The sequence below is a fragment of the Molossus molossus genome, unplaced genomic scaffold (genome assembly GCF_014108415.1).
Source record: "Molossus molossus isolate mMolMol1 unplaced genomic scaffold, mMolMol1.p scaffold_m16_p_7, whole genome shotgun sequence".
Classification (NCBI taxonomy): domain Eukaryota; kingdom Metazoa; phylum Chordata; class Mammalia; order Chiroptera; family Molossidae; genus Molossus; species Molossus molossus.
The window spans coordinates 78353396-78380060 of record NW_023425401.1 but is presented as its reverse complement, the minus strand read 5'-3'; the positions used below and the strand labels follow the sequence as shown (position 1 = coordinate 78380060).

General features: G+C 36.4%; 1 protein-coding gene across 1 annotated transcript in view; it reads right to left on the bottom strand.

The window, feature by feature from the left end:
* Positions 1-26665, bottom strand: part of MET (MET proto-oncogene, receptor tyrosine kinase) — a 220287-nt gene that overhangs the window by 160250 nt on the left and 33372 nt on the right. The window contains exon 2 of the mRNA XM_036246654.1: positions 22929-24145. Within this exon, the coding sequence (XP_036102547.1) occupies positions 22929-24131 (1203 nt within the window). The 5' untranslated portion in view covers positions 24132-24145. The remainder of the gene's footprint in view (positions 1-22928; positions 24146-26665) is intronic.

Genomic DNA, 26665 nt, shown 5'->3' with positions numbered 1-26665 from the left:
AGAACATCATTGCCAATGATACATCAGATAAGGAGTTAATTTCCAATATATAGAGAGTGTTTATACAACTCAACAAAAGGAAGACAAAGAACCCAATTAAAAAATGGGTAGAGGAGCTGAATAGGCACCTCTCCAAACAGGACATACAAATAGCCAAGAGACATATGAAGAAATGCTCAACATCACTAATCATCAGAGAGATGCAAATGAAAACAACAATGAGGTATCACCTCACACCTGTCATAATGGCCACTATCAACAAATCATCAAACAACAAGTGTTGGCGAGGGTTTGGAGAAAAGGGGACTCTAGTACACTGCTGGTGGAAATGCAGACTGGTGCAGCCACTATGGAAAACAATATGGTGCTACCTCAAAAAATTAAAAATTGAACTTCCATTTGACCCAGTGATCCCACTTCTAGGAATATTCCCTAAGAATCCTGAAATACCAATCAGGAAGAATATATGTACCCCCATGTTCATAGCAGCACTATTTACAATAGCTAAGATCTGGAAACAGCCCAAGTGTCCACCAGTAGATGAATGGATAAAAGAGCAGTGGTACATATGCACAATGGAGTACTATGCAACTGTAAGAAAGAAAGATCTCTTATCCCTTGAGATGACATGGAGACACCTGGAAAGTATTATCCTAAGTGAAATGAGCCAAGCAGAAAAAGACAAATACCACATGATGTCACTTATATACGGAATATAATGAACATAACAGTCTGAGGAATACGGTAGACCCAGAAACATGGAAGTTCGGTACAGACTGACATCCCTCAGAAGAGCAGGTGGGGGGGGTGGCAGAGATAAACCACAGAACTTATATGCATGTATGCATAACCAATGGACATGGACAATGAAGCTGGAGACGGGGTGGGGAGGGAATCAGTGGGGGGGGGGGAGGAGAAACATCTGTCACAAAAATAAATTAATTAAAAATAACTACTAGGTTTAGTAAATGAATTTGGCAAAGTAACAGGACACAAAATTAACGTCAAGAAATCGATGTCATTCTTATACATCAACGATGAACTCACAGAAAGAGAAACTAAAAAAACAAATCCTACCCTGGCCTGTTTGGCTCAGTGGTTAGAGTGTTGGCCCCCGGACCAGAGAGTTCCAGGTTCGGTTCCCACTAAGGCAGTGGTTCTCAACCTGTGGGTCGTGAGCCCTGTGTGGGTCAAATTACCCTTTCATAGGTGTCGCCTAAGACCATTAGAAAACACATATTTCTGATGGTCTTAGGAACTGAGACACTGCTCCTCTAGCCATCTCCAGGTGGGTCAACCCACATGCAGATATGCCCACATACAACATGAGGAACTATATTAAAGGGTCATGGCATTAAGAACGTTGAGAGCCACTGCTAAGGGCACATACTTTGGTTGCTGTTTGTTCCTGGCCCTGATTGGGGTCGTGTGGGTGGCAACCAGTCAATGTGTCTCTCTCATATCAATATTTCTCTCTTTTTTCCTCCCTCTCTCCCTCCTGCTCTATCTGAAGATAAATGCAAAAATGTCCTTGGGTGAGGATAAAAAAAAATCCCATTTACCATCGCAGCAAAAAATTAAAATGCTTAGGAATAAATTTAATCAAAGAAGTAAAGGAATTCTTCACAGAAAACTACAGGTCATTGAAAATAGAAATAGAGGAAGATATAAAAACGTGGAAGTATATACCTTATACCTTGTTAATGGATTGGAAGAATAAACATCATTAAATTTCCATACTACCCAAAGCAATCTATAGATTCAATGCAATCCCCATCAAAATACCAATGACATATTTCACAGAAGAAAAAATATTCCAAAAATTTATATGGAATCAAAATAATCCCCAATAGCCAGAGTTCCAAAGTTGGAGGTATCACAATATCTGATATCAAATTCTACTATAAGGCCATCGTAATCAAAACAGCCTGGTCCTGGAATAAGAACAGGCATATAGATCAACATAACAGAGCAGAGAGTCCTCAAATTAACCTACACCTGTATAGTCAATATTTAAAAAAGGAGACAAGAGCATACAATGGAGAAAAGATAGTCTCTTTAATAAATGGCATTGAGAAAATTGGACAGGTAAATGCAAAAAAAAAAAAAAAAAAAAAGAAACTAGACCACCAACTCACACCATATACAAGAATAAACTAAGAATGGATAAAAGACTTAAATATAAGATGAAAAAATCATACAAATTTTAGAAGAAAACATAGGCAGTACAATGTCAGACATCTTTTGCAGTAATCTTTTTGCCAGTATGTTTCCGAGGGCAAGGGAAACAAAGTAAAAAATAAACAAAAGGGACATCAAACTAAAAAGTTTCTGCAGGGCAAAAAAACCCATCAACAAAGCATAAAGGGAACCCACCAAATGGGGAACCCATCATATTTGCAAATGATTCATCAAATAAAGGGTTAATCTCCAAAATATACAAAGAACTCATCCAATTCAACACCAGGAAGACAAGAAATCCAATTAAAAAATGAGCAAAGCACCTTAATACACACTTCTCTAAAGAGCACATAGAGATGGCCAGGAGACATGTGACAAAATGCTCAGCGTCACTAATCATCAGGCAGATGCAAATTAAAACTACAATGATGTATCATCTCACACCTGTCAGAATGGCTACTATCAATAAATCAACAAATAACAAGTGCTGGCAAGGATGTGGAGACAAGGGAACCCTAATACTCTGCTGGTGGGAATGCAGACTGGTACAGCCACTATGGAAAACACTACGGAGTTTCCTCAAAAAATTAAAAAATTGAACTGCCTTTTGACTCAGCGATCCCATTTCTGGGTATATATCCTAAGACTCCTGAAACACCAATCAAAAGGAATATATGCATCCTTATATTCACAGCAGCATTACTTACAACAGCCAAGATCTGGAAACAGTCCAAGTGCTTAATAGTAGATAAATGAATAATAAAGCTGAGGGACACTTACACATTGGAATACTACACAGCTATATATATATTTTTAAAAAAAGGGACTCTTACCCTTTGTGACAGCATGGATGGACCTGGAGATGATTATGCTAAGCAAAATAAGCAAGTTCAATAAAGACAAATACCATGTGATCTCACCAATATGTGGAGTCTAATGAACAAAATAAACTGATGAACAAAACAGAATCGGAGGCATTGGTATGTGGAACAGAATGTCAGAGGGGAGAAAGGTAGGGATGACTGGAGAAAGGAAGGTAAAGGATTTGCTAAAGAACATATGTACATAGCCTATGAACACAGACAACAGCGTGGTGAGGGCCAAGGTGGGAGAGGCAGGGGCTATGTGGAGGTGGGCAAAGTGGGGAAGAAATGGGGATGCCTGCAATCATGTCAACAATATAAAATCTAAATACAAATGTTATTTTTTTAAATGTGGTATATTTACACAATGGACTACTATGCAGCCATAAAAAGAAGAAAATCTAAACTTTTGTGATGGCATGGATGGACCTAGCAATTATTACGCTAAGCAAAATAAGCCAAGACAGAGAAAGACAAACACTACATGATTTTACTTGCATGTGTTATCTAATTAACAACAAAAAAAAGATGAACAAAATAGAAACAAAGGTATGAATACATGGAACAGACTCACAGCTGTCAGAAGGAGGGAGCGAGGGAATAAGATGAAGAGATTAGCCAAAGAACATATATGCATAACCCAGACGCAGACAACAGTGTGTTGATGGCCAGAGGGAAAGGTTGGGGCTGGATGGCAGTGGGCAAAGTGGGGGGAAATAGGGACATCTGTAATAGTGTCAACAATAAAAAAAGAAAAACAATACACAAACTGAAATGAAGAGTACATTACAGAAGGGAATCAACAGTACAGAAGATGAAGCAGAGAATTTGGGAGGAAGCAGAAAATACCCAATCAGAATAGCAAAAAGGGAAAAGAATACAAAGAACTGAGGATAGTGTAAGGAGCTTCTGGGACACGTTCAAGGTACCAATATTCACATCACATGGGTGCCAAAAGGAGAAGAAAGAGTAAGAAATTGAAAACCTATTTGAAAAATGATAGAAAACCTCCCTATCTGGAGAAGTAAATAGACATACAAGTCCAGGAAGCATAGAGATTCCCAAACAAGATAAACACAAAGAGGCCCACACCAAGACAAATTATAATTAAAATGTTAAAAGTTAAAGACAAAGAGAATCATTATTACCCAACCAGTATTATAAAATTGTTCAAGGATCTTCTTAAAGAAAAAGAATAAAAAATTTCAAAATATGAATAATAAAATGGCAATAAATATATATCTATCAATAATTACTTTAAATGCAAATGGATTAAATGCTCCAATCAAAAGACATATGATGGCTGAATAAATAATAGACAAGACCATTATATGTGTTGTCTGCAAGAGACTCACTTCAGATTGAAAAAACATACACAGAACAAAAGTAAAGGGATCAAACAAGATATTTCATGAAAATGAAAACAAAACAAAAATCTGGGGTAACGATATTTATACCAGACAAAGGCTATAACAAGAGACAAAGGACTCAGCAATTCCATTTGTTAGTATTTATAGGAAGAAACCCCAAACACTCAATCAAAAAGACATATACATCTATTTATTCATTACAGCATTATTTACAATAGCCAAGATATGGGAGCAACCAAAATATCTATCAATAGATGAATGGATAAAAAAGAAGTATATACATACAATGGAGTATGATTCAACTATAAAAAATAATGAAATCTTGCCATCTGCAATAACATGGATGAATCTAGAGGGTATTGGGCTACATGAAATAAGACAGGTAAAGACAAACGGCAGATGATTCCACTTTTATTGAATTTAAAAAACAAAATAAATGAGTAAGCAGACCAGAATCAGACTCATAGATACAGAGAACATTTTGATGGTTGCCAGATGGGAGAGGGGTTGGGGGGTGGACAGGGGAAATGGGTGAAGGGATTAAAAAGTACAAATTTGTAGTTATAGAACAATCACGGGAATGTAATACAGCATATGGAATTCAGTCAGTAATGCTGTGATAATTATATGGGGTTGGGTAAAAGTAGCTTTACAGTTATTAGTATGGAAAGACATACAGGTTAGGATTATTACAATAGCTTTATTAACTCTGTGTTTCTTGGACTTACAACTGTAAACCTAGTTTTTCCCATACCTGTATATGGTGTCAGATGGGTACTAGATTTATCAGAGTGATTACTTCGTAAGTTATATAAATGTCTAATTATGTGTTTATATGCCTAAAACTAATATAATATCATATGTCAGCCTTGGGAGAAAGTGTTAACCTGACAAAATTATTGTTAAAGAGAATTTGAGGCAGATAGAGTAATATGTGTCAAGGCAGGGTTGTTAGGGAGACTAGATGGATTCTGGGAAGTACAAAAATGATAGATTGACACAAATATACAGAATATACAAGGAATTCATACAACTCAATAGAATAAAACAAACACACCAAATAGCTCAATTGAAAATGGGCGAAAGACCTGAACAGACATTTTCCAAAGAAGACATACAAATGGTCAACAGCTACATAAAAAGGTGCTTAATATATTCATCAGGGAAATGGAAATCAAAACCACAATGAGATATCACCTAACAAGTGTTAGGATGGTTATTATAAAAAAGGCAAGAGTTAAAAAGTGTTAAAGAGGATATAGAGAAAAGGGAACCTCATACACTGTCGGTGGGAATATAAACTGGCACAGCCACTGTGGAAAACGGTATGGATGCCCGGCCAGTGTGGCTCAGTGGTTGAGCGTCGACCCATGCACCTAGAGGTCGCCAGTTCGATTCCCAGTCATGGCACATGCCCAGGTTGTGGACTTGATCCCCAGTGGGAGATATGCAGGAGGCAGCTGATTGATGTTCTTTCTCATCGATGTTTCTATTTCTCTTTCCCTCTCCCTTCCTCTCTCTTTAAATTCAATAAAGAAAAAACAAAAACAGTATGGAGGTTTTTTAAGAAATTAAAAATAGAGCTACCATATGACCCAGCAATTCCACTTTCCATTAAAAGGAAACAAAACAATTATCTAAAAGAGATGTCTATACTCCCATGTTCATTGCAGCACTATTCACAATAGCCAAGGTATGGACACAACATAAGTATCCATCAATGGATCGATGGATAAAGCAGATGTGGCATATACAGTATATATGTATGTGTATACACACACACACACACACACACACCTATTACAATAGATTGTTATTCAGCCTTAGAAATGACGGAAATCCTGTAATTTAAGATAAAATAAATTAGCCTTTTATGCTAAATGAAATAAGCCAGATAGAAAAAGGCAAATAATGCACGGCATCATTTATATGTGGACTCTACTTGAAAAAAGTTGAACTCATAGAAACTGATAGAAGAAAAGTGGTTGCCAGGGGCAGGGGGTGGGGTTGAGGGAGAGGTTGGCAAATGGTATAAACTTTCAGTTAAAAGATGAATAAGGTCTGAGGATCTAAAGTATAATATGGTGACCATAGTTGATAACACTGTATTGTATAACTGAAATTTCCTGAGAGTAAAACTTAAATGTTCCCATACACACAAAAAAAGAATGATAGGTTAAGGGTAGAACAGGGTGGCAGTGGTGTGCTTAAGCTGTCTTGTACAAGATTATAGAACCGATTGTGACATTTCTTCCTAATTCTTGTTCAGTGACTTTACCTTGGTAGCTTGAAATTGGCTTGGTGAGGTATTCCTAACATGGAAATTTGCAAACACTACAAATCAGGGGCTTCTTCTCCCTCTCCCCCTGCAGAGTTAAACATTTACCAGCATACCACTAGGTGTGAGGAGGACTAAGAAACAGCCAGGGACCAGGTAAGAAACACCTTGACTATCACACTAAAGAGTATGGATTTTACTCTGAAACCATTGGGGTGCCCTCAAATTATGTTAAGGAATACAATTACACAAATTGGTTTGTTTTTTAAAAAGGCTACTTATTCCAGCAGCAATATGGAAACAAATACATTGGTTGAGGATGAGGGTGGAACCAGGGAGATCTAGTTTTATCATACTTGGCATCATTTTCAATACAATAATAATAGAAACCTTGTCTGGAATGATGACATGCAATTTTCTGTTTCTGTTTGTGTATATGTAGAAAGAGAGAAGAAGTAAAGATTTTTAAACTTCATATTTACTGTGAATGAGACCAGGTTTTATCCTGAAGGAATAGAAGGAAGCAGACTGAATAAGAAGGTTGAGATAGGCTGAATGATTCTTTGGAAACATTAAGTTTCTTGATTAAATAGGTGTTGTTTGTTGTACCCAAACCAGCAGCTGGATAATGTGCTTAAGAAAGTATGAAATATGGCTGGTATATAGAATGTCAACATGGGTTAATGAATGAGAGAGGTTATGTAAACTATTACTTAGTGCCAATTGAAGGGTTCCTGAGCCACTGGGGAACTGGGTTGAAGTTGATAGATAAGAATAAGGTTAGAAAGAAACAGAGCATTAAACAAACAACAGTACAATTTAACTTGTGATTTACCCAGAATTTAGAGTATAAAATAAAAGCCTTGCTAGTAGCAAAAAAGGTAAAATAAAGCGATGCCAATAATGTTATCAAAATAACTGCCCACTCATTCACTGGAACAGAGGTTTTATTTTATATCGGCAGAGAAAATAGAAAATTTGACTGTTTCTTAACTAGTTCTAGAATCACCAGCATACAATGTATTAAGTAAGGCACTGGGAATTAGTTATAATAGCTGGTACCAAGGGCTCAAGAAATACAGTAAAGCTCACACAAATACTGAATTACTATTTACTTATAAAAATGTAGGTGTTTAGTTTCCAAATATTTCATAATCCTTTTTTTCATGAGTTTGTGTGCATTCGATTACGTTGTTATCACCAGGGTCATAGAGTTTACACCATGGCTACCTAGGTCCTGTAATAATTTGGAGTTTTTTGTTTTTTTTTTTAATAAAAACTTTTCTTCTGTCAGATGTAGTAAAAACTTTTCTTCTGTCACATCTAAACAGTGTCACAAATGGTGAACTTCAAATTTTCAATACTGAGGTAAAAATGTTTTCCTCTGCAGAATCTACTACAAGCAAATGGAGACAGGAAAGGAGGAATGAGGGAATCAGTGTGCCACCAGGCCACATCACCAGGATCATAAAAAGTATCGCTTGCCTAAATATCTGAAATTGTTGCTTTTGTTTTCAAAGGATTTGAATCTAAAAAAGTCTCTAGATAGAAAATATCAATATTTTTTACTATTTACCATAACGTGGTATTTTCCAAAAGCAGGAACATATTTTAGTGCTCTTTGTACTTGTCAAAAACCTGTACTTTGCCCTTTCAACATTAGTTCAAGTTGTACCTACAATTGTTAAACTACAACTTATACATATATTACTCATCATTCTGCAAACACTGACTAATGTCCTTAATATTAGGCCAGTAACAAAATTGATCTTGTGCTTTGCCTGCCAATTCTATGTGAAATCAATGCCTTTCTATGACTTTTCTGAAATGAGAGTGTGTTTAGCTGAGAATAAGAAACACCACCCATTTTTTTCCATATCAGATCTAGATAAACCCAATATAACTGGTGTTTTTCAAATTAGAAATATTTCTCAATTACTCTTACTAACATATTTACTGATTTCCATTTACCATGATGTTGGAGCCAAAAGTAAGTTTACATTTAACGAATCAGCAGATATAGTCTATTCTATTATAAATTCCTCTTCTTCATTCACTTAATTCAGTTCCTCAGGTACCAGAATCACATAATTTGACCTCATATTCACCTTTATTTTTTAATTTTATTTCATTTTTTTATCCTTACCCGAGAACATTTTTCCATTTTTTGTTCAGATAGAGCGGGAGGGAGGGGGAGAGAGAGAAACATAGACATGAAAGGGACACATCGAGTGGTTGCCACCTGCATGACCCAACCAGGGCCGGGGACAAACTGCAACCGGGGTACACGCCCTTTACTAGGAACCAAACCAGGGTCTCTCTGGACCGCAGGCCAACGCTCTAACCGCTAAGCCAAACTGGCCAGGGCTCATATTCACCCTTATTAATGCACTTTAGAACATTTTTAGAGTCTTGGACCTTCTTATATTAGTGAATATATGAAAAAAAATAACCTCACCTCCTTGTCTTTCTTTAAGTTTTATATACATAGCCTTTATACACAAACTGCATTCTTATAAACAATCTCTTACACTCACGAGTTTTATCACATTACTGCAAAACAAACAGTCCTCTGCTTATAATTATAGCCTTCAGGAAGGGGCAAGCCAGTGACCTCTCTGACATATAGGCACAGGAATAAGCCCTGAAGATTAAATGACTCCTATTCCATCTTTTCCCTTGGCAAACTCCATTTCTTTCTTGGCCAAACAAAAAAAAAACAAAGTGAATACAGAAGTTGAATATTTCCTTTGATTCCTCATACATATATCTTGTATCTGCATTTTAAATCTTTGTGGTTTGTGGAGATGACAAAAACAATGCCTTTTATGATCATCATAAAAATACATTTGTAGCCCTGGCTGGTGTGGTTCAGTGGTTGGGTGTCATCCTGTGAACTGAAAAGTTGCCAGTTTGATTCCCAGTCAGGGCACATGCCTAGGCTGCTGGCTCAACCTCTGGTGGGGGGCATGCCTCCTGCAGCCAGTAGATGTTGTGTTCTCACATAGATGTTTCTCTCTCTCTCTCTGCCTGTCTCTAAAAATCAATAAAAATATTTTAAAAAATACATTTATAGTCCTAGCCAGTTTGGCTCAGCCATTAGAGTGTCAGTCCTTGGACCAAGGTTTGAGGGTTTGATTCCCTGTCAAGGGTTGCATATATGATCCCCTGCCCCAGTTGAAGTCTTGTGGGAGGCAACCAATTGATGTGTCTCCCTAAAATAGATATTTCTTTCTCTCTCCCTCCTTCCTTTCCACTCTAAAAAGCAATGGAAAAATATCCTTGTGTGAGGATTAACAAAAAAATAAAAATAAAATATATTTGTAGAGTTTATCAAGAACTTTTATTTAAACACTTTAGCAATTCAGATGGTTTCTGCATACAGTATAAATATATAGATTTCTTTTGAAAGACAACATTTTTTGCCAAGTGAAATAAACAGTATTGTCTATGGTCTTGCATATACATAGGCTTAGGTACAAAGAAGCTTGATAAACTGCCTGCCCCCTAACTTATTTAAATATATGATTAAATATATCTATCTATCTATCTATATATATATATGTATATAGATATTGTATATATGTACATATATATAAATATATATATATGATAAATGTATATGCATGATTAAAATGAGAAAGGCAAAATGTGCCTGCAGCTAGAGACTCATTAGAGCAACATAACCATGGCATGAACTAGAGAGACTGTCCCATAGGTGCTAATGACATCCTCATGAGTTCCTGGAACACTTGTGTCTCACTTGAACCTCTAGGTTACATAACTCACATGAGAAGGAAATCCTCCAAAATGGATTCAGTTAAGCAGAGGATAGTACAAAGATGCAGAAAGAGAATATGACTGGGGCCCACCTCAGGATCACATTCCCTTGAATTCTATCAACTTTTATAATTTTGATAGTCTCAAAAGAGCTTATTTTATATGTTCTCAGGTATATAATTCATTTTGTCATAGGACTTACTCATAGGTAACAGGATAATCCCTTCCACCCCCCAAAAAACACAGGTCCTTCTGACAAATAGGGTCCTAAGTGTTAACCACAGAAGAAAAGAAAGGAGGTCGAAAAAGAAACAACTTAGACTGATGTAAGAAATATCTATTTTCAAAGAAGTTGATAAGGTGATAGGCTATGAGATGCAGTGAAAGTGAGTACTAACCCAAATTATGTCCTTAGCTTCTACAATCTACACATGATCTTCTGCATACTAAAAATCACTTAATGATAAGTAATTTAATTCATGTAGAAATCAAAGAAAAGACAAAGTTTGTACACAGTCAAATAGAAACTGTTAAAAAAGTTAAATTCTCCAGCACAGATCTACTTGTGATATGTTTTTGTAAGTGTAAAGTAACATGCACTCATGGCTAGAATCCACTTTAAAAATCTGGTTAAATACAGCAGCATGCAGTTAAGACCTAAAGCTTGTGAAATAGGTAAGAATTATTAGTTTAGTAAATACTAGCTATGTACTTGCCCATGTGCTAAATATATATATATATTTTTTTTTTCTAAAATTTTGAGTTTCATATGTAAAGTTAACTTTCGCCTTATCATGGTGACCTTTTGTGATTATACTACCAAATTAACATATTCTTCCTCATTTGTATTTACAGGTGTTTATTTCTCTCACACTGTATTTCATAAGTCATCACGATGTATTTGTTTATTGGTGTGACTGATCATTTAAGGTCATCTCCTCCCCTAGTCTGTTTGTTTCATAAAGGTAAGAACCATGCGTATATCATTTACCACTGTAATGCCAACAGGGTTAGGCACTCAGTAAATATCTGTTGAATTTCTCATTGAATCTTGGGTATATGGTTAATTCCTTTCCTCAGTCTCTTCCTGAAAACAATGATTATACATTTTTAGTTATTTTATGCACTAAATAAAAGTTAGACTTCCAGCATTTGGTTTAAACAAATAATATGGAAGAACAAGAATATAACGTAATTAGCTTAAAATAAATGGAAAGTATTGCATATTTTATTGTGAAGATAATTTTTAGAGAGACTCGTTCTTGCTATTGACTGTCATTGCATTAGTGCTTGTAATCTGCTTAGTGCATTAGCACTGAATACTATTGATTTAGCCACCTACCATTTGGCTAAAAGACTGATTTAATCTTTGCATTTTTTCTACTTCCTGAACACCAATTCACCTACAGTTTAGTTAGAGGACTGGTTGCTAGATGCAAGTATTAATAGGTTTTTTAAAAATCTGAGCAAGAACTATTTTATTTTTATTTTTATTATTGAGAATATTACAGATGTTTCCTTCTTCCCCCATGATCCCCCTCCACCTGGTTCCCACCCCACCCCAGGACCTCACCACACTATTGTCTGTACCCACAGGCAAGTGTTAATAAGATTTTAAATTTAAAGTGTCATTAGAAAATTTAATATCATACAGATTTACACTTTTCTGATATATGGACACAAATTCTAGCAAATTATGGCTAATTCATGTATTTTAAAATGACAACTCAGCAAACTTAATTTTCATAAAGTCAGTTCTAGAAAAGAATGTTTTACAAATCAAAATGACCTTAATTTACCCTTTTAATCTAGAACACAGTTTGAAATATCACCTACCATTTTATTGTATTCTGATTAAGAAACACTTTAGTGATTTACTCACTAAGACAACTAAAGTCAGACTTTAGTTTGAATTCACAATTATTTTTTTGTCTTATATTTATACGATTCATAAACTGTTTCTCCCTATTTGTGACATCAAGAATGGTTAAAATATCCTTCATTCTATGATAGCATGTGTTTGTAAGACATTTTTCTGTCCTCTTGTTGGAAAACTAGAGAATATTCTTGAAGTAAAGAAGGTGGAGAAACTTCATCTGCTTCAATGTTGGCCTAGGTCTAGGGCGAAGTGCACTATGCCTCTTCTCCAAAACTTTTAGGATAGAAAGTCAACAGTGCTCAGCAAGTAATTTATATGCAAACAAACCTGCCTGGAATGTTTTAGCTAGAAAAAATATAATTAGCAGACTGGAATGTATCTAGCTGGGATTCTAAAATCAGCACATTCACTATTATAGAAAAAAAAAAAATCAGGGGTGTTTTACTTCAAGAATAGCTGAACCGTTGGTTTCATTTCCTTGATAAATGAGCCCTTTAAGTCCCTCCCTGGCTACTGGAAATGGGACTTAGAGAACATATCTGGGCACTGAGTCATTCTGGACTCAGTGTGCCCACTGATTCAGTATCTATGCTGATCCATGAATAAGCAACAGCAGATATTCCCTTGGGTCTTCCTTCCAAATTCTGACAGATCCTCATTTTTCATATTAGAATGAAGAGATAAGAATGCAGAGTAGGATGGCCATCAAAAAGAAAGAATTCTGAAGTGTTCTGAGCCAAAAAATTCCATTATTACTCAAGTAGGTTAATAGTCTTATGAAAATGCAGGATCCCACAAGTTTTCAGAAATCTCTAATCACAATGGTGGTATGGCAATGAAAATATCACGTATTAGAACTGTGTCTTCAGATTTTATTAACACTTCAACATTTCAAAAACCAACTTAAAATCTTTTTGCATTACATTAATTTTACCAAATGAATCTCCATGTAGAAACCAACTACTTAAATAAAACATAGATTATACTGCCTGCTTCAAAAGACATTAAGAAGAATGAAGAATTCATTTTATGTATATGGCACAGTTAACTTTTAATTACCCATACATGGGAAATACTACCAATCACATTATGAGCCTACCTATATTTTTAGTGAGTTTCAGAATTAATGCTTTTCTTTGCTGTTAGCTTATAAAAACATCATGCCTTTGCTTTTTTATTCTTTCCTGGGGTATACCTGTGAATAAGCTATGAAATGGTTGCAGTGGTTCTCAACCTTCCTAATGCCGCGACCCTTTAATACAGTTCCTCATGTTTTATGTGGGTGTATCTGCATGTGGGCAGGGTATATGGAGATGGATAGAGCAGCGGTGTCTTGGTTCCTAAGACCATCGAAAATATGTGTTTTCTGATGGTCTTAGGCGACCCCTGTAAAAGGGTCATTTGATCCCCAAAGGGGTAGCGACCCACAGGTTGAGAACCGCTGGACTTTAAAGACTGCTTAGGAGGAGGAGAGGAAAAAAAGCAAAAGGCAATAATGACTCACTCTTTAACACATTTTCTAATTAACCCAGGGTGTGCCCAGTGATCTCAGAGAGTGTCACCATATTCTAGAAAAAAAACGAATTTTAAATTCCTTTTTATAAAATAATGCAATATGCCACTTTTCATGGAATGGGTAGCACGGAAAGTTCAAATAAGTTAGGGAGCAGTAATTCCCTGAGTCTGGCAGAGAATAAAGAAGAGTTTACAGAAGGAGAGGAATCAAGCATATAATTAATGAATTTCTACTTAGATTTTTAAAAAAGTATATTGAATCCTTATAAATCAAGGATTTTGTTTTTTGCAAGATTTTGCTTTGGTAGCTATTACATTTGGCATATGGCCAAGAGATTTAGTATTTAAAGAATCCTCAATAACATTTCATAAAGGATAACATTCTGTTTGGAGCACAGGAAGTTAAAAAACCCTGAAATCTGATTTCACATTTTTCATCCCTAATACAAAATGCATCCTCTTGAGAGGCTAGATTGCTTAAATAAGACATACCAAACCAGTAATTACATGGATGTTATTTGCAACACTGATTCCATATTCCCTGTTTAAATGTTGGGGTGTGGGAGATTATAGATATATGGCCTATAAAGAGTTATAAATCTTTATTTTATTAAATATACGAGACATGTCCTGAAGATGACAGATCAATAATGGTTCTTGTGGTTTCCTGATGGAAGGCTGTAATTATTTTCTTCCATTACAATTTAAATGTAACCCAATTTTACTCATCTATCATCTTTATAATAGTAATAAAGAAACATGACTGTATGTTTATTTTCTGCCTATTTGTATTATTCCTTGTTTTCATCTTTTGATTTTGTTTTCATTCAAAATTATTCTAATCACTTTGCCTTCTTCCTATGATGGTTCTGAGTGGTGACCCTTAAACTCTGGCACTCACGTGATGGAGATGGAAAATTACTACTTTAAGTTTCCTTTAGTTTGGGAAGCAGTTGGCTATTTTTTGCATTGGAGTATAAATGATAACAATAAACAAGAAAGCTTGATAAAAACAATCTGTGAGGTTACATTTTTCTAAAACTTCCTTATCTGCAAGTTCTTTAATGCACAGTATAACTTAAATTACATTAAGCATAGTATATTACAGTGCTATGGGTAGTTGGAATTGAAAGTTGGAGAGCAAGCAGCACACTTTATACCGTCTAGCTTGACTATAGTACATTTCTGATTCAATTGCCTTTGTCTTCACTCCCCAAAGACCACAGCTTCCTTTTTTTCCCCTCCTTTTTCTTTTCTTTTGAATTATAAGAAGGACTTGCACAAATTAAGCACTATGGAGGTGGGTCACTCATTAACAGGTTGGGAGGGAAGAGAAAGACACTCATGATCAATAAAACCAGAATGTACCTCTTCCAGAAAGCAATTCAATAATTTGAATTTGCCTTTCTTTATATAAGTGTTTCTTACAATAATAGCTTTATTTATTATGTGCCATGAACTAAGTTTAGGTCTTTTACAAACATCATTGTACTTGTCCACATAATAGTCCTCATGGAAAAAAGTGGGTTCAGAGAGTTTAATTAATGCTCTCATGGCCAAACAGGCAGAAAATGTTGGGGTACAGATTTGAACCCAGATCTCTGACCTCAGTCTTGTTCCATTAGGCCATGCTGCCTCCAAAGAGCTAAATTATGATCATCTTATTATGCCAGGTACTTTATATACATTATCCCAGATATTTATAAAACCCCGTGAAGTAGGTGTTGTTATCTGAATGTTACAAATGAAGAGACTGAGGCCCTTAGAAGTAATGTGGCAGAAGTCACACAATTAGTATGCTGTAGGCCAGGATTTCCATCCAGGTGTGTCTGGCATTAAATGACATACTTTTCCACTTAACTGATTAATTACTAATCATGAAGATGACCAAGATATTGATGAAAATATCTGCTACAAGTCTACATTTCTTTTTTCAAATGCTTACAGATAGAGCAACACTTTGATAATGAGATTGCACAAAAACAGTGTAATATTAATGATTGCATTTTCTGGGTAAGTGAGAGAACCATTTTTAATTTCAACTTTGATTGAAATTAAAAATCTTTTCAAATGTATTATTCTACTTCTCTTAGTAAGTATACTGTAATTTAAGAAGCAGGATCTTTGCTGATTTGGGAATATAAACAATTCCTTTATTCAATATTAATTCTCACTTGTAAGAGACTAGGCCAATGTGTAATGATTTTAGTTTTTTTCCTGGAATAACTGTCATGTTAACAAATCCCCTATTTGATGCTGTTGGAGATTCCAGTTAATATGCTTAAAACAGACTGAGTTTTTAATACTGTTTGTCCCAACTAGAATGTGAGTCTTTTTTTTTCTACCCAAAATTGGGGCTTCACAAGTCTCCATGGTATGGGGTATTTTTTCAATTACTGTATTTTGAATAATGACGTGCAGTTTAGGGACTGTGCATTAGTCTAAAACATCTTCAATCGGTATTAAGAAGGTTAAGATGTTTAAGATAATTCTAAGCATTGGAAGTCACTATAAACAAACCCTTTGTGAATCATTTTCAATAGCAATACAGAAAATGGTTAAATTATGAAGACAAGAATATATTCTTACAGAACTGATATAATCAACATTAATATTACATGAACGGGATATCTGTGGCTTGAGATAAGTTTCCAGAAACAGCCTCATATGTGAAGTCAAAGAGTTCTGAAACACCAATAACTTAAGAGGTGAGAATGAAATGCTCTGGAAAATATCAGATGACTCATAAGAGGGCTTTGGTGATGTCATCAATATGAGGAGATGTATATAGAGTTTGTATAGCTAGTATTTCATAAAATGTCAGAGTGGGAAAAGCAACATGAGTGATCTTAAATAAGCAAGTCAGGCTTGATAGACCTCCTGGACACCCTAAATTTAGGAGATCCTTTGACCCTTTGTTAGCCCTCTCTCTGTCTGATCCTGTGATATAAACCCTTTTTGCATATGGAGGGAAGCTCAAGGAGGGTCAGAAAAATCTCACTGTGGCTCATACTCAGGACTGGGCAGAAGCCTTAGAGGAAAGTTACTGCCACATCTTTCTCCCCCCACTCTCAATTATAAGAGAAAATTTATTTAGAAAGTCACAGAGATAGAAAAGGTGAGCCAGCTAGGTTACTTGGGCTCAGAAAATAAGTTACAAGGCAAAAGAAGGGTCCTTGGAGCTCAGGGGAGAAAAAGGCAAAGGTAATGTGCCTGGGGGGAAGAAGACAGAGAAGGGAAAGGTGAGAGTATGCTCCAGAGAGAGCTCACAAGAGAAAGAAGCGGGAGGTGTAGGCATGTTCCAGAGGGGAAGAATGTTAAGGTTTATAACTGTTTTCCAAAGGTGGGAATTCTAGGGGATATCTTAGGGGAGGATCTCAATAGAATATTCATCAGCTTCATGTTGATGTACCAAAATGAGATTTACTCCCCTGACTTCATCAGCCCTTGGGTGCGATTGGCACAAATGGCACTAATTGGATTTTGTTATCTATCTCCCTGAGTAGGGTAATTTGCTGAATCTTTCTTAACTTTGTCCACAGAGCACATAACAGTCCCTCAATAATGATCTGACTCTGACTGATAGGTTAAAAACAAAACTACAACATATGTGTCTATTCACAAAACTTTATGCCAAAATAAAAACTCAGTTCCAAGAAATTGTTAGAAGGGTCACCTGATATCTTGACAAGTAAATTTGCCAAGATAAAATGGAGTCATTTTATTGCTTACAGTCTCTCCAAACTGGTTTGGTCATTTTGTTCTTGTGTGAATAATGGATTTAGGTGCCTTCATTCTATGCTGATTGTATGGTGATTACTGGAACAATCTGAGTTTTTTTGTGGAATGAATAGGTATATAAAAACTGAGAATGTGAGTATTCTCATTGTTGAAAAACTTTTGATCTTTAGAAACCAACAGGTTTAGAAGATAAACAGGCAAGTAAATAGAGGAAGTATGAAGGCATGTGTCTTAATGAAATTTGGCTGTTGTAAAAGTTGGCTTCCCTTGTAAAAAGACTATGTTGGCAAGTTTTAGCTCGTTTCCCACAAGAATTTCTTTGATGGGAGTGGTAAAGGTTTCAGGTGTGGCTGGTACATTTTGGTCATTGACCTAAATTTCACTGGTAATCCTGCCTTTTTGTCCCCCTGGAACACTACAAAAGTCAAAGGGGTAGGACAAAGTTCAGATGTGTTTTGACAATTTCTAGAATTGATAAATACTTTTACATCTGGGGCTAAAATGAACAAAATAAATAAGATATCAATGCACCCTCCTAAGTGGTCTCTTTAATTTTTAAGAGAACAAGATTTAAATAGCTCATATGCTCCAGAGGCTCTGGAGGAATTCCTCATAAACTCTTTATAAATTTGTGTTCTTGAAGCAATTTATTGGATGCAGGAAAAGTGTTTTCTCTGGACTGCTACTAATATTACATTTGTATTTCCTAATTCCAGGTATCTGAAAGTCCTTTTGTTTCCTTTCATTTTTTTCATATTTTCTAGTGAAGAAAAGGGGCAGCCTGATGAGGAATCCCATTGCTTCTTACAGAGTGTGCAACATATATTAAATATATGCATGGAGATACAAGTCTTAGTTGGGATATATATGTATATACATTATGTATATTCATAGACTGTGGAAAGGGAGAGGACAGTTATGTCTATAGTTCACCAAAGGATGAATTTGTTTTCTCAGAAGTTCCTAGTTTTATAAAAAAAATTATTTGGTCAAGTATCCAAGACATTTCAGCAAAAGTGAGCCAAATGTTTCTGAATTCATATGCCCTGGATATCTCTGAGCAAGTTACCAAAGACATGTTTAATGTTCTTCTATTTGTAATTATAACCTTTATTACCTAAACTGGAAACTGTTACAGATAGATGTACTTTTCTAAAGTCAAATTATCTTGAGGAAAGCTTACTATTTGTTCATTTAGTTATGATAACTACTGGTTATGATGTTAGGAGGTATAGCTAGGTCCATATATTCAAATCTGGGCACAAATCAAGAAAGCCTAAGGCCATAATGGACTCAAAATTTGGTGCTCTTTCTATGGTACCAAATGATCTGATAACTAGCAGGATAAATCCTTGGGTAAATCTAAATCAAAGTAAAAAACAATTTCCCTAATACTTCCTGTGAAAATACAATTTCATGTAAGTATAAACAATCATCTGTCAAAAATAATTATATTTATATAAATATCAAATACCAACCAGATAAAAAGTACTAAACTAGAACTTAGTAGACCAGTGCCTATTTAAGAAGGAAATCCATGACTAATGTCAAGATCCAAAGGAAGGACTTCCTGTCAGGATGGTGGCATAGGTAAATGTGTACTCACCTCCTTCCACAAACACATCAAAATTACAACTAAACTACAGAACAATCATCATTCAGAACTACCTGAAATCTGGCTGAATAGAAATGCTATAACTAGGGAATCAAAGAAAAAGCCACAGGGAGACTGACAGGAGGGATAGTGACACAAAATAGGTTGGTCCCACCCTCACATATGGTGGCATACAAAAATTGGTAGGGATAGCTCAGTTGCAGATGTCCTCCCTGAGGGAAGAGGGATCCCAGCTCCACACCAGGCCCCCTGCCCAGGGTTCCAGTGGCAGGAGGAGAAAGCCCCCATAACTTCTGGCTGTAAAATACCAGCAGGAGTTGAGGCTGAGAGAAATGGGGTCTTTTGGAGTCCCAGGCAGTACCTCCCAAAGGGCCTGCACACGAACTTATTCCAACTTATTCCTCTGAGCTTCAGCGCTGGGGCAGCAGCTCTAAAGGAACCAGAAACAAATGAGCAGTCTGGCATCAGGGTGAAGGGCAATTTCTCCCAGACAGAAGTGCTGGCACTGGTCATTGTTCCTTTGCTGAGCTCTCCCCACAGAGCAAGCAGGCAGGAGCCATATCTGAGACTCCATCAGCCTGGCTCACACTGTTGCCTCACCCTGGTGAGACCTTGCCCCACACAACTTTGGGACCCATCCAAGCAGTTCCCAGTGGCTTTTCCATATGAATGGCCTGTCTTGACTCATGCTTCAGATTTTCTTAAAATCTCTCAAATAAGCAGTGTTCCTGTACCTCTCAATAAGTAGCCCTAGGCCTGGCACTGGCAGCATCCAGTTTTGATTTGCAATTTAGCCTCTCCTGGGCACATCCAAACCCAACACAATTAGTAGCCATCAGAAGATCACTTTGTAGTTCATGCCAGGTGGCCCTGGGAAGAACACAGGAGGTGACTGGCCTTGGTCTGTACCTCCTGGGAGGCCCCAGAGTCAACAACTCAGGGAACAATTTCAGACCACATTAAAGCACTACTCAATGACCTCCACAAGTGATACATTCAAGGGGTGGACTCAACTGGCACCAGAGGCCTGCTGATGTAAGTCCTCTTCTGTGGGGTGGGCCTCTGCACAGCTGATTTTCCATGGTGGTCAGACATTGGTCATCAGTGGTCACAGCTAGTCCTTGCAGCTGATCAACCTGGGAGTAAATCCCTCTCATTGATGTGCCAACAGCAATCAAGGCTCAACTACATGAGGAGGGTGTACATAGCCCACGCAGGGGGCACACCTCAAGAGCTCAGCTTGGGTGATTGAGGAGGCTGTGCCACTGAATCCTTCAAAATATTTACTACATTAGGCCACTCTAAAAAGCTTGGGAGATATAGCAGCTCTACCTAATACATAGAAACAAACACAGGGAAGCTGCCAAAATAAGGAGACAAAGAAGCACGTCTCAAATGAAAGAACAAAACAGAACTACAGGAAAAATCACTTAACAAAATGGAGACAAGCAACCTATTAGATGCCAAGTTCAAAACACTGGTTATAAGGATGCTCAGTGAACTTAGTGAGAACTTCAACACCATAAAAAAGGACCAATCAGAAATAAAAGATACACTAACTGATATGAATAATTTACAGGGAATCAACAGTAGAGCCAATGAGGCCAAGAATCAAATCAGTGATTTGGAATATAAGGAAGCAAAAACACACAATCAGAACAGCAAAAAAAAAAGAATAAAAAAAAATGAGGATAGTGTAAGGAATCTCTGGGACAACTTCAAGTGTACCAACATTCACATCATGGGAGGTGTCAGAAGAAAAAGAGAAAGAACAAGAAATTGAAAACCTGTTTGAAAAAATAATGACAGAAAAATTCCCTAACTTGGTGAAGGAAATAGATAAACAAGTCCAGGAAGCACAGAGTACCAAACAAGATGAACAAAAAAAGGCCCACACCAAGACACATCATAATTAAAATGCCAAAAGTTAAAGATAAAGAGAATCTTAAAAGCAGCAAGAGAAAGGCAGCTAGTTACCTATAAGGGAGCTCCCATACTGTCAGCTGATTTCTCAACAGAAACTTAACAGGCCAGAAGGGATTGGCTAAAAATATTCAAAGTGATGAAAAGCAAGGGCCTACAACCAAGATTACTCTACCCAGCAAAGCTATCATTTAGAATCAAAGAGCAGATAAAGAGCTTACCAGAAAAGAAAAAGCTAAAGGAGTTCATCACTACCAAACCAGTATTATATGAAAAGTTAAAGGGTCCTTTTTAAGAAGAAAAAAGAGATAAAAGTATGAACAATAAAGTGGCAATAAATATATATCTGTCAACAATTGAATCTAAAAACCAAAATAAACAAACAGGCAGAACAGAAACAGACTCATGGATAGAGCAAACATTTTGACAGTTATCAGATGGAAAGGTTGGGGAGATGGGTGAAAAAGGTGAAGAGATTAAGAAGTACAAATTTCTCAGTGGTTAGAGCATTGGCCTACAGACCGAGTCTCGGGCTTGATTCCGGTCAAGGGCATGTACCTCAATTGCGTCCCTGGTCGGAGTCGTGTGGCAGGCAACCATTCAATGTGTCCCTCTCATGTGGATGTTTCTCTCTCTCTCTCATCCTCCCTCCCACTCTATCTGAAGATAATCAGAAAATATCATCAGATGAGGATTCAAAAAAAAAGTACAAATTGGTTGTTACATAATTAGTCATGGAGATGTAAAATACAGCATTGGGAATACAGTCAATGATATTCTAATAAGTATATATGATGTCAGATGGGTTTGAGATTTATTGGGAGGATCACTTAGTAAGTTATGTAATGTCTAATGACTGGGGTACACCAGAAATTAATATAATAATATATGTCAACTCTAATTGAAAAACAAAAAAATTAAAGAAACAAAGAATAGAAATGGAAATTATCTGTTCCAGGAGACCTAATCATGAACATTCTCAGGGCTATTTTGGTATACTGATCCTGAACTCTTTTTTCAGAAGGACACATGCCAGAATGGCATCTCAGAAGCTTGTTTTACTAGACATTAACAGTAAAGAAAAGTTGCATTCTTACTAGTGAAAGTTAATGTTCAAAAAATAAATAAATGTGTTTGTTTATGTATGTTTAAAAAAAAAGGAGAGATTTAGAAGCAAAAATTTCCTCTCTAGTTTGCTAGGTTATTTCGAGAAAAATATTAGCTCATTTAAATATGTTTTATTTACCAAGATTTTGAAAGAGATTTGTTTTGTTTTGTTTTTGGTTGTTTCTTTAAGTAATGCAAAAAACATAGACCATTTATTTGCATATTAGTGAGCAAATGGTGCCTCATAAGAAAAAAGCCTTCAGAACCCGCACATTAACTTGTGTCTAATTTAAAATGTTCTAAAGACTCTACTGGGATTTTAATAATCATGCTTTATAGAAATGGCTGTTGTGTTAAACTTTGTGTAAATCTGACCAGGACTACTAAAGCTTATTTGAAAAATAAGGTTAATAATCTGAAGTGCTGGCAAATGTGCAAACCCAAATTGTAAAAATATATTATTTTTTCTTTTAATTACCACATTAAGTTTTTCTCAAACTGTAATTTTACTTCTAAATGAAGATTCAAGTTCTAAATTTTCTTGGAAAGAATATACAAGTATTTTGGATTAATACCATTTAACAAGCACCAAAAAGCCATTAGTATTCTTTTCTAGACTGATACCTATTCTGATTTACACCTCATAATTTATAAGTGGGGAATCTGTGTAACTTACCCTATTAAAGCAGTGTTCATGGTTGGGTCCATAAAAATGCTGGAGACACCGCACATTGTTTTTGTTGATGATCTTGTTGAAGAATTCATTGACATACTTGATAGGGAATGCACAGATGGCAGAGCGATTCATTGGTTCAGCAGAATCTGGCTTGCTTTGTGCAAACACCCCATAGAGAATGTCATCATTCAGGTTGGCACCTATCTGCCTAGCAAGATGGGCCCCAGGCTTACTGACATATGCAGCTTGGAGAATATTAAACACTTCCTCCCTTGGGGATCTTTTTCTTCTTTTTTCTGTGAGAATACACTCCAGAGGCATTTCCATGTAGGAATGCAACCCAGAGTCTACGGAACAGAACCTGATTATTCTTGTGTGAAAAGTCTGAGCATCAAGAGTTTCCCGTTGGACTGTCAAAAAGTAAATAAAATCATTGCTTTCAAAGGCGTAGACATACTTAATGGGGTAAGAATCTCGGAATTCAGGTAATACATCAATATAGGACTGGTCTGTCAAAAACTTAAAACCATCTTGTGTTTCCTTTAACCTTCTCACTGATATCGAATGCAGTGAATAATCTGGAAGGTAAGAAGAATTTATGGTATTGCCCACAAAGAAGTTGATGAACCGGTGCTTTTCAGACATCAGGACCTTGGTTCCCAGGGCACTCACCACACAGTCAGGACACTGGCTGGACTCTTCATCTGCCTGTGGGGAGTACATGCAATGTACCTCAGACTGTATGTCAGCAGTATTGTAGGAAGGAAGGACGTGTCGCTGGCAGGTCCCTCTGTGAATGCTGCCACAGCTAATGAGTTGATCATCATAGTATGTGTCAACAAGCAAAGCCATGTTGACATTATCTTTCCAAATGCCACCTGAAAAATTGGCTTTGTGGCTGCAGTCTTGACATGGAAAACAATCTGGGTGTTCCAGCATGGGCCCAGTCTTGTACTCGGCAACTTTCTGAAGGTTTTCGTCATTTAAAACATAAATGTAGTTAATGGCACCAAGGTAAATGTGCTGCTTGTGTAAAACGATATTCTGGATGGGTGTTTCCGCAGTGAAGTTGGGAAGCTGATACTTCATGTTCACATTCATCTCAGACTTTACTAGTGCCTCCTTGCACTCCCCATCACTCTTCTGCACCAAGGTAAACAGTAGCACAAGGATGCCAGGTGTAAGCACAGCAGGGGCCTTCATGGTGAGAAGTTTATCTGCCAAAACATGTTCAAGGTGAGAGCAATTTAGTTGTCATTAGAAACAAAGATTAAATGGAAAGAACTGGACCAGTTAAGCTATTAGAAACAAAACTTCCTTACTGGAAATTTTACATTGACTGAAAACAAAATTCAAACTGGTTCCACATAAAGATGCATTGTGCCATTGAACATGATTCCACATAACTTAATTTTAGAACTCAAGCCAGAATGACTAATTTTAGAGAACCATTATGAGATGCAAACAATGTTCTGTATTAAGGATGATAGGGTGACTAGAAGTTAGACTCATTCAGCAATGAAGTCAGAAACATACTAAATTTCTTTCTTAAACCCTTGCTGGTTGTTCAATATGGTTTAATATCTGTGGTTAATGACTAAGTTGATATTCAAAATTTCTCAGTTAGTCAAGTAAAGGAATTGTGGTCCAGATTCATTTATTCTAGAAATCACAGCAGGCATTGTTTCCTTGGGAGCATGTAGAATTACTAGGCTAAATTTAGCTTCCTTTTGGAAGAAAACAATAATAAATTCTAGATGCAAATGATCACATGCTATTTATAACAGGATTTTGTGTGCAGATGAAAGGTATGGTTATAATTTAGCTATAGTTGACCTATTGTTTTGGATAGACAAATGCTTAACTTAATGTAAGATCATGGGAACATAAAAACAGTAAGCTGAAATTGTATAAAATAAAATTAACCTTCAGGACTAAAGTCCTAGAATTATTTAACAGGTAAAAACAGCATATTATTCATTATCAAGTCAAATGCTATTTAGTAAAAGGAACGTTATTTTAACATTCTGTTGTATGCATATGAACAATATTTTCTACTTGGAAGCACAGTGGATTTGTGATTAAGTTTTTAAAAATTTCATGTACACAAGTTATATATATTGCAAATTCCACTTACAATAATTATTGGCAGGGCAGTAGGCTGAGGGATAGGCCTTCGAATGAATAGAAACTAAATAGACACTATTTTCCTTTTATTAATGTATAAATCTGACAGGACAGTGGGAGCATCTAAAAACACATTAGGTATTATGACTATTCCCAAGTCTAACCCTGGGTCTACAAAAAAAACAGAATTCATTGAGCAACTAGTATGTGCATAGCTCTGTGCTTACACTGTGGGAAATGAGAGATGGCTCCTACCCTCCAGTGAACCTACAATGTGGTTGAGAGATAACACAGATACACAAATAACTATAATACATGGCATTACAATACTGTGCATAGCACAAACCAAATACTAAAAGCATCAAGAGAGGGAGGTACTCAGGATTACTATGAGTAATAGGGACAAGAATACAGTGTTGTAAGGTCCAGAAGAACAAGGACATGGTCTGTTTGGCTCATCACTATATCCCAAGTACCTGGCATAGAGTCTAGAACACAGTAGGTGCTAAATACATGTTGAATAAAATGAGTGAATAAAAAGTAAATAATAAGTTCAAAGTCACAGAACAGGTCAACATAGTGCCCAGAACTTGAATCTAAATATTTTTGACTAAAAAAATCAATGATAATTAATTATACTTTACTAAATTCGATAGAAATTGGGGTTTTATTTAAGAGGTAATAAAAAGTCATTGAGGGTTTTGGGCTGGAAAGCCATGTAACTCAGGTTTTACTCGAGGAGGATTGATCTGGAGGCAAGGTGGCTTACAGGAGGGAGAATGTGGCAACAGGAAGATCAGAGGACACACTATTATTATAGCTCATAACCAGGTAACAAGGGCCAGCCAAGATGGTGGCACTAAGAATAGAAAGGGATGAATGAGACATAATTGAATAAATAAGGTTGACCCCTAAATTGGTGGAGTACAAAGGAGAAGGCAAAGGTGATTAGTGGTCATCTGGGAAAAAGTAAAACAAGTTACAAAACTAGTGTAGTCAGTAGGAGGAAGCTGGGCTGAAGACTGAGGAATACAATACATTGGTTTTAAACATGTTTAGTTTAATGTGATTCTGTGAAATGAGTGAAAATGTTCTATTGGAGGGATGACTAGTATGTTTTTACATTGTTCACCAGGAGGCAGGTGTCTATAATAAGTGAAGAATGAAAATTCGAAGCAGACAGAGCATTTGTGTCAAACAACAGAGGAGAATAAGGAAAGGATTCTGAGGAGAAGCCTGCCCTTACTGGGAAATAGGCACAATCAATTAGTCTTGGGAAATACAACATCCATCCTGGATGAGACACTGGCAAGTGGAAGCTAGAGTGCCAAGCATTTGCCATCTCTGCACTAGAAGAAAATGAATATTCTAGGACTCAGTCTTGCTGGACTAACTGGGATGCTAGTTTGACTAGACATAAACTTTGCATGTTATCTGCACAGATGTGATGGTTAAAACCAAGAGTATGTTCATGGAGAGACAAGGTGAAAGAGAAGATAAATGAATCAAATCTTGGAGAATACTTACACTGGAAAAACCAGTGAAGGAGTCAATAAAGGTGAGTTTGGTGAGGCATCAAGAAAACCTATATTTCATAGTCACAAAAGCCA